Source organism: Ursus americanus, chromosome 6 (genome assembly GCF_024610735.1).
Source record: "Ursus americanus isolate L20-20 chromosome 6, mUrsAme1.1.p, whole genome shotgun sequence".
Lineage (NCBI taxonomy): Eukaryota > Metazoa > Chordata > Mammalia > Carnivora > Ursidae > Ursus > Ursus americanus.
Genome location: NC_142132.1, coordinates 71,393,524 through 71,410,555, shown reverse-complemented (window position 1 = coordinate 71,410,555; position 17,032 = coordinate 71,393,524). Strand labels below are relative to the sequence as shown.

The 17,032-nt window shown below is 41.1% G+C and overlaps 1 protein-coding gene and 1 long non-coding RNA gene across 4 annotated transcripts in view; one reads left to right on the top strand and one right to left on the bottom strand.

The window, feature by feature from the left end:
• Window positions 1–6,813, bottom strand: part of LOC123783031 (uncharacterized) — a 33,660-nt gene extending 26,847 nt beyond the window's left edge. Inside the window, exon 1 of one of the 2 annotated variants that reach the window (XR_006777102.2) lies at window positions 6,099–6,813. This is a non-coding gene — a long non-coding RNA (uncharacterized LOC123783031). The remainder of the gene's footprint in view (window positions 1–6,098) is intronic. The other variant, XR_006777101.2, reaches the window with a different exon arrangement.
• A 278-nt stretch (window positions 6,814–7,091) lies between these two features.
• Window positions 7,092–17,032, top strand: part of B3GALNT2 (beta-1,3-N-acetylgalactosaminyltransferase 2) — a 60,212-nt gene continuing 50,271 nt past the window's right edge. Inside the window, exon 1 of one of the 2 annotated variants that reach the window (XM_087863138.1) lies at window positions 7,092–7,432. In XM_087863138.1, coding sequence (XP_087719264.1) covers window positions 7,321–7,432 — 112 coding nt within the window. In that variant the 5' untranslated portion in view covers window positions 7,092–7,320. The remainder of the gene's footprint in view (window positions 7,433–17,032) is intronic. The other variant, XM_045783723.2, reaches the window with a different exon arrangement.

The window sequence follows — 17,032 nt, the reverse complement described above, 5'->3', positions numbered from 1 at the left end:
GTGCAGAAGCAAATGCTCTTGGGACACGCATAGATATTTAGGGAGGGGACTAGAATTTCTGGAGTTGCACAGGGTAAGAGCACAGATTGCATTCTCGGGGATTAAAACGGAAGGTGCTCCTCCCTTTCTATACCAAAAATTAGGGAATTTGGGAAAAATATATATATAAGCAGAAATATCTAGGCTAAAGTGGTTAAATCTGGACAGAATGATTGGATGGGCCAAAGGAGGATTCTAACATTTTGTTTTTGTTTACACTTTTATTACTTGCATCTATTATGATAGCATGCATTAGTTTTGTAATTAAACATAATGTTCAGGGAGAAGGGTAATAACTATGAAAAATGATTATAAATTTCATCAGAAATAATATATTTGTGAGAAATAAGAGTATGGGGGGGAGAATTGCCCTCTGGATTATAAGATATTATAAAACTACAGTCATTAAAATATTATGGTGTTGATATAGAGACTAATGCAAAAATGTGGCTTAAAAACAAATACTATAATGTGTAAAAATTTTAATAATTAAGATGACATCATAAAGTAACAGGGAAATAATGTGCAGGGACAATAGATAGCTATATGGATAAATAAAGCTACGTAGAAGATCCTCACATCATATCACATTTCAAAATAAATTCTGGGGAAAAGTTTAATCAAATAAGAATATTGATCAGATCTCATAGAAATGTTTTAAACTGTGATAAAAATATTGATTTGAACTCATAAAAATGCAAAATGTTTTTGCCTCCAAAAAGTCATAAAATTAAAAGGCAAGAAAACAGGGGAAAGTATTTTCAACAAATATAAATGTAAAGGATAAATATCTTTAATATTTAAAGAGTTTGTTCAAATGGATAAAAGGCAAAATAGATAATTTACAGAAGAAGAAATAAAAGCAGGTAATAAATATAAAATATTCAATTTCATTAATGAAAAAATGTTTGCCATTGAATTAGGAAAGATTTTTTTTTTTAAATGCTAGGTTAGATGGGATGGAATAGAAACTTACTTGTTAAAGGCAAACAAGACACATTGGTACAATGTCAGAATGAACAGAGAGCCTTAAAATAGTATTTAAAAAGGAAGTCATCTGAAATGTGGGTAAAGTTTTATGCTCAGAAGTGCTAATGTGTCCAGTAATAAGGATCCAGGTAAGAAATTATAATGTGGACAAAAAATTAAATGATTCAAAGTTCTATTTCCTAAGACTACTAATTAAATGTGAAATGCTTATGTGTTAGGTGAACTAAATAACTACGAATTCATATTTATAGTATACTTGCAATTTTTTTAAAATGAATATGCCAGGACGCCTGAGTGGCTCAGTCAGTTAAGCATCTGACTCTTGGTTTCAGCTCAGGTCATGATCTCAGGGTCATGAGATCAAACCCTACGTCAGGCTCTGCACTCAGCACAGAGTCTGCTTAAGATTCTTTCTCTCTCCCTCTTCCTGTGCTCCTCCTTTGCCCTCTCTCCCTCAAACAAATAATCTTAAAAAAAATAAAAATAAATGCCAAAGAGAAAAACAGTATATGTTTTTTATTTGGTATGATTTAGTTTCTTTTTATATTTTTCTATATTTTCCAAATTCCTTTTTATAATCATGTATTACTTTCATAGTCAGAAAAGAAAATTCTTCCCTGGAGCCTTACAGATAAAATCCAAATTCCTTAGCATAGCATGCGATAATGACCTGGCCTCTGTTTTCTGGTCACTTCTCACCATTCTCCAGTCCTAACTTTAAGGTCATGCTATATTGCTTGCATTTCCCTAATTGCAATCTCATCACTATCTGGGGGTTATTTGGGGGTTTGTTTTTCTTTTAAGGATTTATTTATTTATTTGGGGGGGTGGGGCAGAGGGAGAGGGAGAGACAGTCCCAAGCAGACTCCCCCCTGAGTGTGGAGCTCAGGGTGGGCTCGATCCCAGGACCCTGAGATCATGACCTGGTCCAAAACCAAGAGTCAGTCACTCAACGGACTGCCCCACCCAGGCACCCCTGGGGGTTATTTGTTTTTATTATTTATTTATTTTTGCCTAAGGTGCTCTTTCTTTTTTTAAGTAGGCTCTACACCCAGCTGCCGAACATGGGGCTCGAACTCACGATCCCAAGATCAAAGGTCACATGCTCCACTGCCTGAGCCAGCCAGGTGCCCCTGCTAAGGTGCTCTTAAATGCCTTTATTGCCCTCTGGCCTTCTTAACTGGCCTCTTTGATTTTAAGCCCCAGCCCTGTGTTTTCAGGGGATAACCTCCTCTGGGATGCCTTGGGGTTGGTCAGATACCTCCTGCCTTGTGCGCCACAATATGTGATTCCTTTCTCTTGTTACACTGAATAGCAACCAGGGCGACCAACAGTCCAGGTTTGCCTTTCCCTAATCCTAATTCCCTGTGAACTTGTCCACATCTTACACTAGGAGTACCTTGACTACACAGGCTGTTCACATCATCTCTAGGGTTTTTTAAATTTTATTCTTTCCATTATACACATTGTCTCACAATCTTTACCCACCGTAACCTTGAGTTTATTAGAGGATAGTAGACGACAAGTAAATGGAAGGTCAGTCTCCTCTTAACAGGTGATAGAGCAGCTCCCACTGTGGTGAGATCTGCAGATGCTAAAAAGTTACTCAAAGCTCCGTTAATAGGCTGTCAGAATGCCAGTGTAGTTCCTCCTGTAGGTTAAAGCATTTGGTAATTGGAAGGAACAACGTCCTAATTAGTTAATGCCATATGTTAGGGTGGTTTTGTTTATTCTTCCCTTTAGTGCTCATTGTAACTTTGAACCTTTGCTTAAATACTATTTAATACCGCAGTTGGCCCCATTTCAGTCCTGCATTTCCAACTCCCCTACCCTGCTCCACTTTTTGTATTTTCTCTAACACTTACCATCATCTACGTGCTAAAATGTATTTCTTTATCATTTCTACAGTCGACAGTCTGCCCCACCCCCACCACTGCAGGACAGGAATTCTGTTTTGTTCATCAATTTATCCCAAGTACCTACTACCAAAGTGCCTGGCACATAATAGATGCTCAGCTAAAGATTTGTTGAATAAATAGATCTGCCTAAATTAGGGATTATATCTCTTTTTGGGTTAACTCATTACAATTAACCACAAAATGAACATTTTAGGACATCAACAGAGGCCTTTTACTACCTTTCTTTTTTTTCTTTCTTTTTGTAAATTTGCTGCTCAGGAGCCCTGTGCCACAGCTCACTCGCAGGTGCCTGAGGCAGAGCACCTTCTGGCCAGGCATGAGAGGGCAATCCATGGGGCTGCGCCCCGCACTGGAATGGCCTCACCCACGCGCCCCACACCCGGCCAGCTACTTGCCACCCTAGAAGTTGGGGATTCCACTGGCAGCACAGCATTTTATGTGAATGAGTGTGCCCCTTTTACTGCCTTTCTTAAAGATGAGAAACAGGACACGCTTAGTAACAACCGATTATTACTTTCACAATTTCTTTCTTTAAAATGTAGAGAGCAGGGGGCGCCTGGGTGGCACAGCGGTTAAGCGTCTGCCTTCAGCTCAGGGCGTGATCCCAGCGTTATGGGATCGAGCCCCACATCAGGCTCCTCCACTATGAGCCTGCTTCTTCCTCTCCCACTCCCCCTGCTTGTGTTCACTCTCTCGCTGGCTGTCTCTATCTCTGTCGAATAAATAAATAAAATCTTTAAAAAAAATAAAATAAAATGTAGAGAGCAAATCAAAAAATGGGCAGAAGATATGAACAGATACTTTTCCAATGAAGACATACAAATGGCTAACAGACACATGAAAAAATGTTCAAAATCAATAGCCATCAGGGAAATTCAAATCAAAACCACACTGAGATACCACCTTATGCCAGTTAGAATGGCAAAAATAGACAAGGCAAGAAACAACAATTGCTGGAGAGGATGTGGAGAAAGGGGATCCCTCCTACATTGTTGGTGGGAATGCAAGTTGGTACAGCCACTCTGGAAAACAGTGTGGAGGTCCCTTAAAAAGTTAAAAATTGAGCTACCCTATGACCCAGCCATTGCACTACTGGGTGTTTACCCCAAAGATACAGATGTAGTGAAGAGAAGGGCCATATGCACCCCAATGTTCACAGCAGCATTGTCCACAATAGCTAAATCGTGGAAGGAACCGAGATGCCCTTCAACAGATGACTGGATTAAGAAGATGTGGTCCATATATACAATGGAATATTACTCAGCTATCAGAAAGAACGAATTCTCAACATTTGCTGCAACATGGACGGCACGGATAATGCTAAGTGAAATAAGTCAAGCAGAGAAAGACAACTATCATATGATTTCTCTCATCTATGGAACATAAGAACTAGGATGATCGGTAGGGGAAGAAAGGGATAAAGAAAGGGGGGGTAATCAGAAGGGGGAATGAAGCATGAGAGACTATGGACTCTGAGAAACAAACTGAGGGCCTCAGAGGGGAGGGGGGTGGGGGAATGGGATAGACCGGTGATGGGTAGTAAGGAGGGCACGTATTGCATGGTGCACTGGCTGTTATACGCAACTAATGAATCATCGAACTTTGCATCGGAAACCGGGGATGTACTGTAATGTGACTGACATAATGTAATAAAAAATCATTAAAAAAAATAAAATAAAATGTAGAGAGCAGATCGGCAGAGTTTCTAAACAAAGAATTTTGAACAAGAAATATGTACATATTACACATCCTCCTTCCCTATTGCTATATGTAAACAGCATTCTGAGAAAGGGGCACACAGATCTTGGTGACATTTGCCCAAGAACCACAGTGATCACAGCCTGCTAATTCTGTTTCCCACAAGAAAATATTGTTCTTTCTTGTCTTGGGGGTATTCAGGGGCCATAGTGAGTATGTAGGGGCCCCTAAAGACTCCCCAAACTGTTTAGAACCAGTGTTTCTCCAATTTGCATAACATATTGTGGTAACCAGCCTCTAACACGACCCACAATGATCCTCGCTTCCTGGTACTCACACCCTTGTGTGGTCCCCCATTCCCACAGTGAATCAGGGCCAGTCTGTGTAACCAACAGAACACTGCAGAAGTGAGTGTGTGTCTTGCAAGGATTCATCATAAAAGGCATCAGCAATTTGCGCTGGTTTCTTGGATCTCCAGCTCTTGGGGAAGCAAGCCACTACGATGTGGGGACATTAAAGCATCTTGTGGGAGAAACCCACTTAGAGAGGAACTTAGGCCAAAAGGCAGAACCAACTTGCCAGCCACAGAAGTGAGGCCACCTAGGAAGCCGATTCTCTAGCACCAGTCAAGCCTTCAGATGACCAGAGCCCCAGCTGACATCTGCCAGCAACTTTAAGGGAGACCCTGAACCAGAACTTAACTCTCAAATTCCTGACCCACAGAAATTGTGAGAGATAAAAAATATTGTTGTTTTAAAAGTTTTTGCAGTAAGGGGAGCCTGGGTGTCAGTTAAGCGTCTGCCTTTGGCTCAGGTCATGCAGGGTCCTGGGATGGAGCCTCAGGCCCGGCTCCCTGCTCAGCCAGGAGTCTGCTTCTCTCTCTCCCTCTGCACCTCCCTCTCCCACTTATTCTCTCTTTCAAATAAAATCTTTAAAAAAATTTTTTTTGAGTAATTTGTTAGGTAGCAATTGATTAACTAACAAGTATACAAATCCCTTTAAAGGGAAAAAATCATTTCTGACCCCACATTAAATTGTTTTTTAAGTACAAACATACAGTATGAACACCTTGGGCTTACCGCTTTGATACTACTATTAAACCAAGAGAGATTTTGAAATTAGAGTACAGACAACATTACAAAACATTCAAATAAAAAGTAATTTTAGGGGTGCCTGCCTGGCTCAGTCAATAGAGCCTGCGACCCTTAATCTCAGGGTCACGAGTTCAAGCCCCAAGTAGGGCAAGTCTACTTTAAAAAAAAAAAAGTGATTTTAATAGACGGTTGTTTCGCTGAGATTCAACTGCCACTCAATGAGGCTGTGGTACTGACAGTGCCTGAGACCTCTCCTCCTGCACTGTTAACGTGCATAAATTCTCTTTTTTCCCTTAAGTTTGTTTGAAATGGATTTTCTGTGGCTTTCAATCAAGACTTTACTCAACAATATAGTTACCTTCTGTTGCCACAACTTGTGGAAACTTAAAAAAACATAAAACACCGTACGCCAGGCATTCATTTTCATCCTGCCCTCCGCCTCCTTAGCGCGGGCGCCGGGACTGCCTGGCGCCTTCACCCACCGCCTCGACCCGGAGCCTCGCGTGTGCGGCCCCGGCGGGCCAGGGGGTCCTGTCCTGGGGCCGCGCTGCACGGCGCCAGGCAAGACCTGGTCTCCGAGGAGGGCTGCTCAAATCCTTCCCACCGGTCCCGCGCAGCCCGCGTCCTCGGCGGTCACGGCTCCGTCCTATAGGAGGTGTCACCTTGCTCGTCTCCCCAGTCTGAGTCGGGGACACGTAGAATTTTACCCGCGCCTGGACCGTCGCTGTCGTCCCCCACAGCCGGACCCCTGGACGCGGTCTTATCCTGAGCTCCCTGAGGACAGAACCGGGCAGGGAGTCGGGTACACAGTGCGCCAGAACTAATACTTGAGGGATGATTCACCGCTGAAGACACACGCTTCGGACCTCGGCCCGCGGCGGGCAGCAGGATCCCGCCTCCCAGAAAAGGCCAGCATTCGCGTAACCGAGCTCTGCGTGATTTAAAACAAGCATCACGCAGATCTCCTTTAAATCCGAGGCGAACACCAACCTTCGCCTCAGCTGTGTTTCCCTCCCGGGGTTGTGTCCGCCCCTGAGCACTCGGAGCCCGGCACCGCCTCCCTTCGGCCATCGGGGGGCAGTAGGCGTTGAGAAGGGACGCGCATGCTCCAAGTGGTGCTTCGCGCTTCGCCTCCGCGACCGCCGAGTGACGCGAGCAAGGGCATGCGATTATGGGAAATGTGGTTTCCGAGACTCAGGACCACTGGGGTGTACCCCCCGCCTTAGACCCAGAGCAGAACTTCAGCTCCCGGCTGGCCTGCGGGCGCGGGCGGGGACTCGAGAGAAGGGGCGGGGCTAGTGGGGGGAGGTGGGCGGGGCCAGGGGAAGGCCAAGCGGAGGGGGCGGGGTCTGGCCGGCTGAGGCGCTGCCGCCCGCCGTTGGAGGAACGTGAGGCGCGGGGCTGGGAACCGCGAGGAGTCGGGACGGCGGCGGGCGCGAGGGCAGGCGTGCCGAGTGGTCGCGCGTGCGTCGGCCTCCGCCCCTCAGCCTTCCTCTTCGCAGGTCCCCTCCCTCTCTGCCGGGACGCGGGAGAGCCCGGCGCGCGACGGGGGCGCGAGGTGGAGCCGGCGGGGGCGGCCAATGCGAAACTGGCTGGTGCTGCTGTGCCCGTGTGTGCTAGGGGCCGCGCTGCACCTCTGGCTGCGGCTGCGCTCCCCGCCGCCTGCCCGCGCCTCCGGGACAGGCGCCGCAGGTGAGGTCCTGGGGCCGGGTGGGCCAGGAGGCCGTGAGGGGCGGGACGCCGACTCCGAGCCCCGGGGCGGCTTCCTCCGCGGAGTCCCGGAGTGGGGAACGGGCCGAACGCGACCGTCCCCAGGCGAGACAAATGGCCCTTTTCATTGTCGGGGCGTTAAATCGGGCAAAACTCGAGGGGGCTTTTCTCGTTTCTTGTCCCCGCCGCTTCTCACCTCCCGCTTTCCTTTATGGGCACGAGAGCGGTGCCCGCCACCGGGAGTCCTTCGTCTGTCCCCCAGGCCTGGTCCGAGTTGTCCGGCGCCTGCCCGCTGGCCCTGGGAGCAAAACCTTGTGTCCTTCAGCCGCGGGCGGCCGCTGCGTGCGCCCGGGCTCCGGCTGCTTGCCTCCTCCCCAAGCTGTTGGTCTTACTCGGTCAAGACTTGGAGGTCTTAGCGGTGGGAAGTGCCCGTGCGTGTTTGAAAAGGCCGGGTTTTGCTTTTAAGGATAGCTTCGCTCTAAGAATATACGGCATTTGTTTTCTTTGAAAACTATGATGTAAGTCGGTTAAACAAATCTGGACATGAAATAGGGCATGGCTACGAGTGGAGTTGTTCCTGTGAGTTTGGCTTGCGAAGCCTACTAATGAAGTGCACGTGAAGACGTAAAATTCTCTAACGATCACATCCACTTGTTCTATAACTTACTCTCTCATGGGAATGAGATCGTTGTTCTTGTTCGTTTCACCGCCTAATAGAATGCTTTGTCCATAGCAGGTACCCAGCGGATTTTTTGTTGTTATTGGGTTCTACCACCCTTTTTTGTTAATGGGTTCCCTTTTTTCCTTCTCTTCTTTTTTAAGGGCTTGCCCTAGGACATATCTAGAAGGCTGTTTTTAAAATGAGGTAATAGTTGTTTTGTGTTCTGACTACTCGGGGAGTTTTTTCCCTACCACTTCTCCCCAGAAGAGGTGTTTTTTTCTTATCCAAAAGTTTTAAAAATTAGAATTGAGTATTTAAAATTCTGAGGTGGTCTGTGTCTTACTTTTTAAGTAGGAAGCATAGAAACTAATTCAGCAGTCCGCAAAGCAATCTCATTGTTATAATTGGGGTTCTTTATACTGCTAAAAGTCCCTTAGAATCTTTTCCTGTTAGACAAACCACAAGCTCTTTGAAAAGGCTATTTGTGTGACCGGAATAGAATTAAAACACTGTTTAATTTACTTAATGAAAATACAGTGGTTAAAGAGCATTTAACCTGTTAACAGGTTAGGATTTGGGCACTTTTTTTTTTTTTTAAGGTTTTGTTTTTTAGGTTTTTGTAAACTGAGCAGAGGAAAGACTGCCACAGATATAGAATGCTTTGTAACATCTGTTAGGTGTGTGTTTTACAGCTTTCTTTTTTGTATGATGACTGAGCACTACTAGAATTTACTTGCAGAGCATTCTTAGGAAATTTATGACCTTAATTGTCCTTTGAGGTTCAATAAACAAGCAAAACCTCTTTGCCTTCAAGCTTAAAACTTAGGCAATTTCTTAGGTTCAGTGAAGTTTTTCCTATCCCCCTAGTGTTTGGAGGATGCCCCTGTCTGCCATTAGGTTAGCCTGAGCTAGATTAAGGAGACGGGGAAGTAGGCCATGAAGAGGATCGGGCTATAGGTAAAGAAATCGGTACTAGTTACATAAGTTAACTTTGACCTTAAATGGGTATCAGGCGTCTGTTTAGATGATAAATTAGGTATTTTAATCCAAATGAAACCTGGCAGACTCCTAGCTTTCACTTTTCAAAACTAAAAGCAGAAGAAGCATATCGATCGCCAAAATTTCCTGCTGCTCCTTTTCCTATTGTGTTACCACCATGTTCAAACTAAAACATTTGGGCACTTTTATATTTCTACCCTTAATACCTTCAGCCTAAAGTGAGAGAGAAAACCCAAGATTTTGTTACGTTTTCTTCCCTTGGATTAATAAAATTTGTGCTTGTTCTCTTGTCTGCCTCATTGTCTTCAGGCTCATTAAGTTGTGGCAGTTTTTTTTAAAGGGAGATTTACCTTCCCTGAATATTAAAAAAGGCCCTCTGATTTGTAGTGGATTCCACAAATCTTTGAGCACCCACTCTGTGCCCGCTCCTGTTGTAGGTGTGGAATTACAACAGTAATCCAGATCACGTCCCTGTCGTCATGCAGTTTACAATTTAGAAAAGAAGACAGAACAGAGAAAATAATTATTAAATATCCTAGGGGATGGTGATAGGTGGGATGACAAAAAGTGTAAGAGGACAGAGACTGATGTGCTGCTGTTCTAAATAGGTCAGGGGAGGCCCCTCTGCAGAGGTGCCGTTGAGCAGGGACCTGAATGAAGTGCGGGAGTCCTATCAGCACCTGGTGCTTTTCTAACATAGTGGCTCCCTTGAAACAGCCGAAATATGGTCTAGGAGAGCAACTGGTGAAGAGGAAGCAGGTCTCTTATGAAATCCAGCATGCCTAGGGGTGGATGAGGAGAATGGAGACAGGGATACTGAATTGGAGAATATAGATAGAGGATATATCTCATATGTTATACTCGTTTTGGGTACCTTAGCAGGAATTATGTAACAGTAAATTTAGAAAAAGGATGAGACCAAAGAAGTCTTTTCTTTCTAGGATATTTGGAGAGAAGGAAACGAAAGAGAAAGGAAAGAAGCATATCCATTCAATAAATGCTTAGAGTGCGAGGTATCGCGCTAGATGTGGAGTCCCTGCTCTGAGATCCTCAGAGTCTGTTGAGCTGAAACAGGGAGCAAGGAGAAGGCCAAAGACAAATTAAGCTTGCTTTGCAATTTTGCCTGGGGCCAGTTCATCCAAAATTATCCCTATATGTTAATCTTGTCTCTGTTCTTCGGTTTCCTTATTTATAAAATGATGATCTCATAAGGTTATTGTGAAGATTCAATTAATACAGCACCCAGAAAAGTGCCTGATTCATAGTAAACACTCCATGAATTTAAGAGAGGAGGAATAGGATAGTGGTGGCTGGTACGTAGGCTAGTGAGGTATTTGGGGAGCTTTTTGAGATTGGCGAGAGCATGTGATGATTGTCCTTATCAGTATGATCTGTCATGAATTTATGTGTTTCCTTCATTTCCAAGATTTCTGCTTATTTGTGATTGATGTCATCTGAGAGCATCATGTGAGAGTGGAAATTTTGGTCTGATTTTTAAGAATCCTTGGGCCTATTTTGAACAATCAGTTTTGAAATCAACCTCCCTTGGTCTTGGATAAACTTTTGGATGTCCGCTCTAAGTGCAGGGCCTCCAGCCCTCAGGATACGTTACATATTAGAGAAGAGCATGCCACTGTCCTCAGGGAGCTTGTGTGGGGTTTTAATTATTCCTGGCATGAAAATTTGTTTTTTATTACTCTATATCTACCATCTAGAACAGTGAACATAGGAGGTGCTTATTAATTTGAAGGAATGTATCAAAATAAAACTGGGAAAGTATGAACGAATTTGTCACCTATCATCTATTCACATTCCATGATGACCTTATGATTTAAATTTTTTTTTCTGATAAAAGTAAAACAAGTTCTTTGTAGAAAAATTCAAACTTATTTTTTAAAACAGGAAAAATGGTCTATATTACAGTTTTTGAATGCAAATACTTACAGTGCTTGTTGGAGGGAAATTAGTATTTTTTAAAAATTGCATGGATGTATAATATACATTCAAAAAAGGGTCTGTAAATGTATAGCTTGATATATCTTCACAAAAATACACCCAACTAATCCAGCACCTCAGAAGCTCCCTTCATGCTCCCTTCTATCACTGCCAGGAGTGGTAACCACTATCCTGGTCTTAAATGGCAGGGATTTGCCTGTTGGTACTTTACATAAAGGGAGCCACACAGTTTGTACATAGTTCTTATAGTCTGCTGATCTTAATATGGTGAATAACAATATAACATAATTCTACAACATAATTTTAATGGCAGCATATAGATACCCCATAATTTAATCCCTTATTTCTGCATTTCTGGATTTTGCAGTTTTTCACTATTAATAAATGACACTGTAATGAATAGAGATCTTTTAGTACATCACTGATTATTTTCTTTAGAATAAGTTCTTAGACGTGGAATTGCTGGAGAGAAGTTTTACAATTCTGGGGAGCCTGGGTGGCTCAGTCGATTAAGCATCCAACTCTCGATCTCAGCTCAGGTTTTGATCTCAGGGTCATGAGTTCAGGCCTCGTGCTGGGCTCCACGCCTGGTATGGAGCCTACTTTTATTAAAAAAAAAAAAAAAGTTATACAGTTGAGGTATTTGATATGTATTGGCAAATTGTCCCTCAGAAGACTACCAAATTCCATTCCAGTAGCAACGTAGGAGAGGAGCCATTTCCTCGAGGTAACTCTAAATAACATTTCTTTTGCCATACCAGTGGTTAGGGTTTTATTTAAGAAGATATTTGTCACTTTGGACATAGCAGAAGCCTGGTACCTTACTGCTCTAATTCAAACTTGATTCCTAGTAAAATTGAATATTTTTTCATAGGTTGGTTGGCTATTTGTGTTCTATCTGTGAATTTGTGTCTTTTTGTAGCATGTTTACTTCTTAGCTGTTCATTTCTTTTTTTCTTGTCTCCAGACACCAGGATCAAAGTAGGTCCCCTGTCCTAGCAGCGTGTAGCAGAGGGTGCTGCAAGTGTACAGGCAAAGGCTGGTTAAGGGCACTAGGAATGTGGGCATTCTTGCACAAGTGTTCACTGAGTACCCACCATGGGTTTTATACCGTGTAACACAGAACTCACAAGACTGTTGAACTGATTTACATTGCTGGTATGTGGTAGAAGAAACCTATTTTTTTAATTGAGAAATAATTGACCTATTACATGAGTTTCAGGTGTATGACATTGATTCAATATATGTACATATTGCAAAACCGAACACAGTCTAGTTAACATAGTTATAATTTTTTTTTCTTACGTTGAGAATTTTTTGAGATCTCTTAGCAACTTTATGCATTATGGCATTATTCTGTATAGCCACCAAGTTGAACATTACATCCCCCTGACTTCTTTATTTTAACTGGAAGTCTGTACCTTTCCACCCCTCACCTTTGGCAAGCACCAGTCTTTTCTCTATGAGTTCGGTGTTTTGTTTTGTTTAGATTTTACGAAAAGTGAGACTGTACGGTATTTGTCTTTCTCTGTCTGACTTGGTTCACTTAGCAGAGCACTGTCAAGGTCTGTCCATGTTGTCAGAAATGGCAAGATTTCCTTCTTTCTTTGGCAAATAATATTCCATTGTATTTGTCTATAACACGTTTTCTTTATCTGTTCATCTGTCGGCGAACACTTAGATTATTTCCATGCCTTGGCTATGTAAGTAGTGCTGCAGTGAACAGAACGTGCAGATATCTTCTCCAGTGTTTTCATTTCCTTTGAATAAACAGAAGTGGAATTGCTGGATCATATGGTAGTTCTAGTTTTAATTTTTTGAGGACCCTCCATAGTGTTTAATACAGGGGCTACAGTGATTTATAGTCCCACCAAAAGTGCAGGAGCGTTCCTTTTTCTACACTTTCTTACCAACACTTGTTTCTTATCTCTTTGATACTAGCCATTCTGACAGGTGTGAGGTGGTATCTCATTGTGGTTTGATTTGCGTTTCCCTGACGCTGAGTGATGGTGACTGCCTTTTCATGTACCTGTTGGCCATCTGGGTGTTGTCTTTGGAAACATGTCTGTTCAGATCCGCTGCCTGTTTTTTAATTGGATTGCTTGGTTTTTTTGCTATTGAGTCGTAGGAGCTTTTTAAATATATTTTCAATATTAACCCCTTATCAGATATATGACTTGCAAATATTTTCTCCCATTTATAGGTTGTCTTTTTATTTTGTTGATGGTTTCCTTTGCTGTACAGAAGCTTTTTAATTTGATGTAGTGCTGCTTATTTATTGTTGCTTTTGTTGCGTTTGCTTCTGATGTCAAATCCAAGTAATCATCACCAAAACCAATGTCAGGGAGCTTACCACCTGTGTTTTATTCTAGGAATTTTATAATGTCAGGTCTTCAAGTCTTTGATCCATTTTGAGTTGATTTTTGTGTATGGTATAAGGTGCTGGTCTAGTTTAATTCTTTTACATACAGCTATCTAGTTTTCCCAACACCGTCTATTGAAGAGACTGTCCTTTCCCTGTTGTATATTCTTGTTTCCTTTGTCATAGATTAATTGACCATATAATTGTAGGTTTGTTTCTGGGCTCTATTATATTCCATTGATCTATGTGTCAGTTTTTATACCAAAACCATGCTATTTTGATTACTATATCCTTGTATAATAGTTTGAAACCAGGGAGCATAACACCTCCAGTTTTTTGGTGGTTGTTTTTTTGTTTTTTGTTTTGTTTTCATTTTTTCACATATGACCCCACCTACCTCCCTTCTGGCAACCACCAGTTCTGCGTGTTTAAGAGTCTGCTTTTTTGTTCGTCCCTCTCTTTTTTTTTTTTTTTTTGCTTTGTTTTATCATTTGTTTCTTAAATCTACATAGGAGTGAAATCATATGGTATTTGTCTTTCTCTGACTTATTTCGCTTAGCATAATATTCTCTTGGTCCATCCATGTTGTTGCAAATGGTAAGATTTCATTCTTTTTTATGGTCAAGTGATATTCCACTGTGTATATACCGTATCTTCTTTATTCATTCATCTATTGATAGACACTTGGGCTACTTCCACATCTTGGCTACTGTAAATAATTCTGCAGTAAACATAGAAGTGCATGTATCTTTTCACTCATGTTGGTTGATTTGCAAGTACTGAACCACTCTTGCATCCCTGGAATAAATCCCACTTGATTGTGGTGAATGATTTTTTTTAATGTATTGTTGTATTGTCAGTTTGCTGATATTTTGTTGAGAATTTTTACATCTGTGTTCATCAGAGATGTTGGCTTGTAGTTCTCTTTTTTTGTGGTGTCTTTATCTTGTTTTGGAATTAGGGTGATGCTGGCCTTGTAGAATAAATTTGGAAGGTTTCTTTCCTTTTCTGTTTTTTGGAATAGTTTGAGAAGAATAGATATTAACTCTTCTTTGAACGTCTGGTAGAATTTACTATGAAGCCATCTGGTCCTGGACCTCAGTTTGTTGGTTTTTTGGTTATGGATTCAATTTTGTTGCTGGTAATCATTCTCCAAATTTTCTTTTCCTAATTCAGTTTCGGAAGGTCATGTTTCTAGGAAGCTATCCATTTCTTCTATGTTGTCCAATTTGTTGGCAAATAATTTCTTATAATATCCTTCATTTCTGATCGTATTTATTTGAGTTCTTTCGTTCTTTCTTTCTTTCTTTCTTTCTTAAATGAGTCTGGCTAAGATTTATCAATCTGTTGATTGTTTTCAAAGAACCAGCTCCTTGTTTCATTGATCCATTCTGTTGTTTTCTTGGTCCCTATATCATTTGTTTCTGCTCTCATCTTTATTATTTCTTTCCTTCTGTTGGCTTTGGGTTTTGTTCTTCCTCTCGCTTCTTTAGGTATAAGGTTAGTTTATTTGAGATTTTTCTTGTTTCTTGAGGTAGACCTGTATTGCTGTAATCGCCCCTCTTAGATGATGATAGAACAGCTTATGCTGCGTGATGCCCTCCTGTTTTGTTCTTTCCTGAGATTGCTGTGGCTATTTAAGGTCTTTTGTGGTTTCATACAAATGTTAGGGTTGTTTGCTGTATTTCTGTGAAAAATGCCACTAGAATTTTGAGAGGCATTGCATTGAATCTGTAGATTGCTTTGGGTAGTATAGACATTTAAAAATATTCTCCCAACCCATGAGCACAGAATATCATTCCATTTATTTGTGTCTTCTCCAGTTTTTTCATCAGTGTCTTACAGCTTTCCAGTATATAGGTCTTTCACCACCTTGGTTAAATTTATTCCTAGGTATTTTATTCTTTTTGATTCAGTTGTTAATAGGATTGGTTTCTGAATTTCTTTCTTTTTTTTTTTTTTTGATAGTTCATCATTAGTGTATAGAAGTGCCACTGTTTTTTGTAGATTGATTTTATATTCTGCAACTTTACTGAATTTTTTTATTTCTAATAGTTTTTTGGTTGAGTCTTTAGAAACCTATTTTTCAACATATCTGAAAAGAGAAGTTTCTCCAAAGGCCAAAATCTGCCATGCACTTCTCTTCTGCAAGAAAAGGAGAAATGCATGTAAACTAAAGCGGTTCCACAGAAGCAGCTTAGACATGGATTAGAAGCAGAGAGAGGATTGGCAGTGGAATGAGATCAAAAAGTAGTTTGCAACCATAAGCCGTGAGATTTTCACGGCCACATGGTCATCTTTATCTTTATTTATTAAGTTTTAGAAAAATCTTGTTTGGCAGTGAGATGAAGAAACCAGGGATAAACTGTTAGGATAGCCTTGGGATTTTTTTTCATATTTTAAGTTTTTATTATGAAAATTTTTAAACATACTAAAAGTAGAAGATTATAACAAATATTATGTACTCACCATACACCTTCAACTCATATTTTTCATAAACACTCCTACCCACTTCTTCCCACTGGATTATTTGGAAGCAAATCACAGATAAGTTATTATTTCCATAAATGTCTTAGTATACTATCTCTAAAGATGGACTTTAAAAAACCGTAACCACGAAACTGTCATCACAATTAGAAAAATTAATGATTCTTTCCAATATTTATTGTTCAGAATTTCCCAATTGTCTTTTTTTTTTTTTTATTGTTTTAATTCCCGTGTAGTTAACCTACAGTGTTGTATTAGTTTCAGGTATACAATATAGTGATTCAGCACTTCCTTGTATACTCAGTGCTCACCATTAGGACACCCCATGTCATGGTCCAGTGAAAGAGTCTGAACTGAAACAGTGGATAGAATTAATGATGGGAAAGGGATTGATTTGAGACATTTTTCATGAAGACTTTGTCAATTAGGAACAAGTTAAATTATGTTTCATGTAATCCATTTCTCAAAGGTTTATTTTGATTATCTACCAAAAGTGAAGCAGTGATATTTGGAATTTAATGGATTGTTTTAGTTATTTTATGATTTTACTTTTGTACATCAACCTGGTTTTCTGATGATGGCAGGTAAATGAGGCATTTAGGTTAAATGTGATTTTGCTCTTCTACAGCTTTTAATCATTCCAGAAGACATTTTGAAACGGATGAAAACTATCTGAAGACTTTTTGGTATCAGGTGTTTTTTGGGGGGGGGGGTTAATTAGGAAACTGAGGTACAGGGATTTAAATAGCTAATTCCTGGTATCATGCCGCATGTTGGCTTTGGAATCAATGTCAGATATGTCTGGCTACTACTCATTTGCCTCATTCCTGTCGCTTAAAGTACTTAACTATTACTATTTGTCTATGAAAAAGTAGGGGTGAAATGGGATATCATTGCCAATTTTACATAAGCATTTAAATTATCCTCCAAATTCAGACTCATTTAGAGTTAGTTCCAGCAGTAGGTACAACTTTCATTGTATAGTTCTGTGTATCTGAGAAAAAATGTTCCCGGGCCATGAATTTAAAAAAAAATTAACGTGCTAACCAGCATTTCCAGTGATCTGCTCATCACTGATTTGCTGCCCGTACTGGTGTTAAAAAACAAATTATCTTTC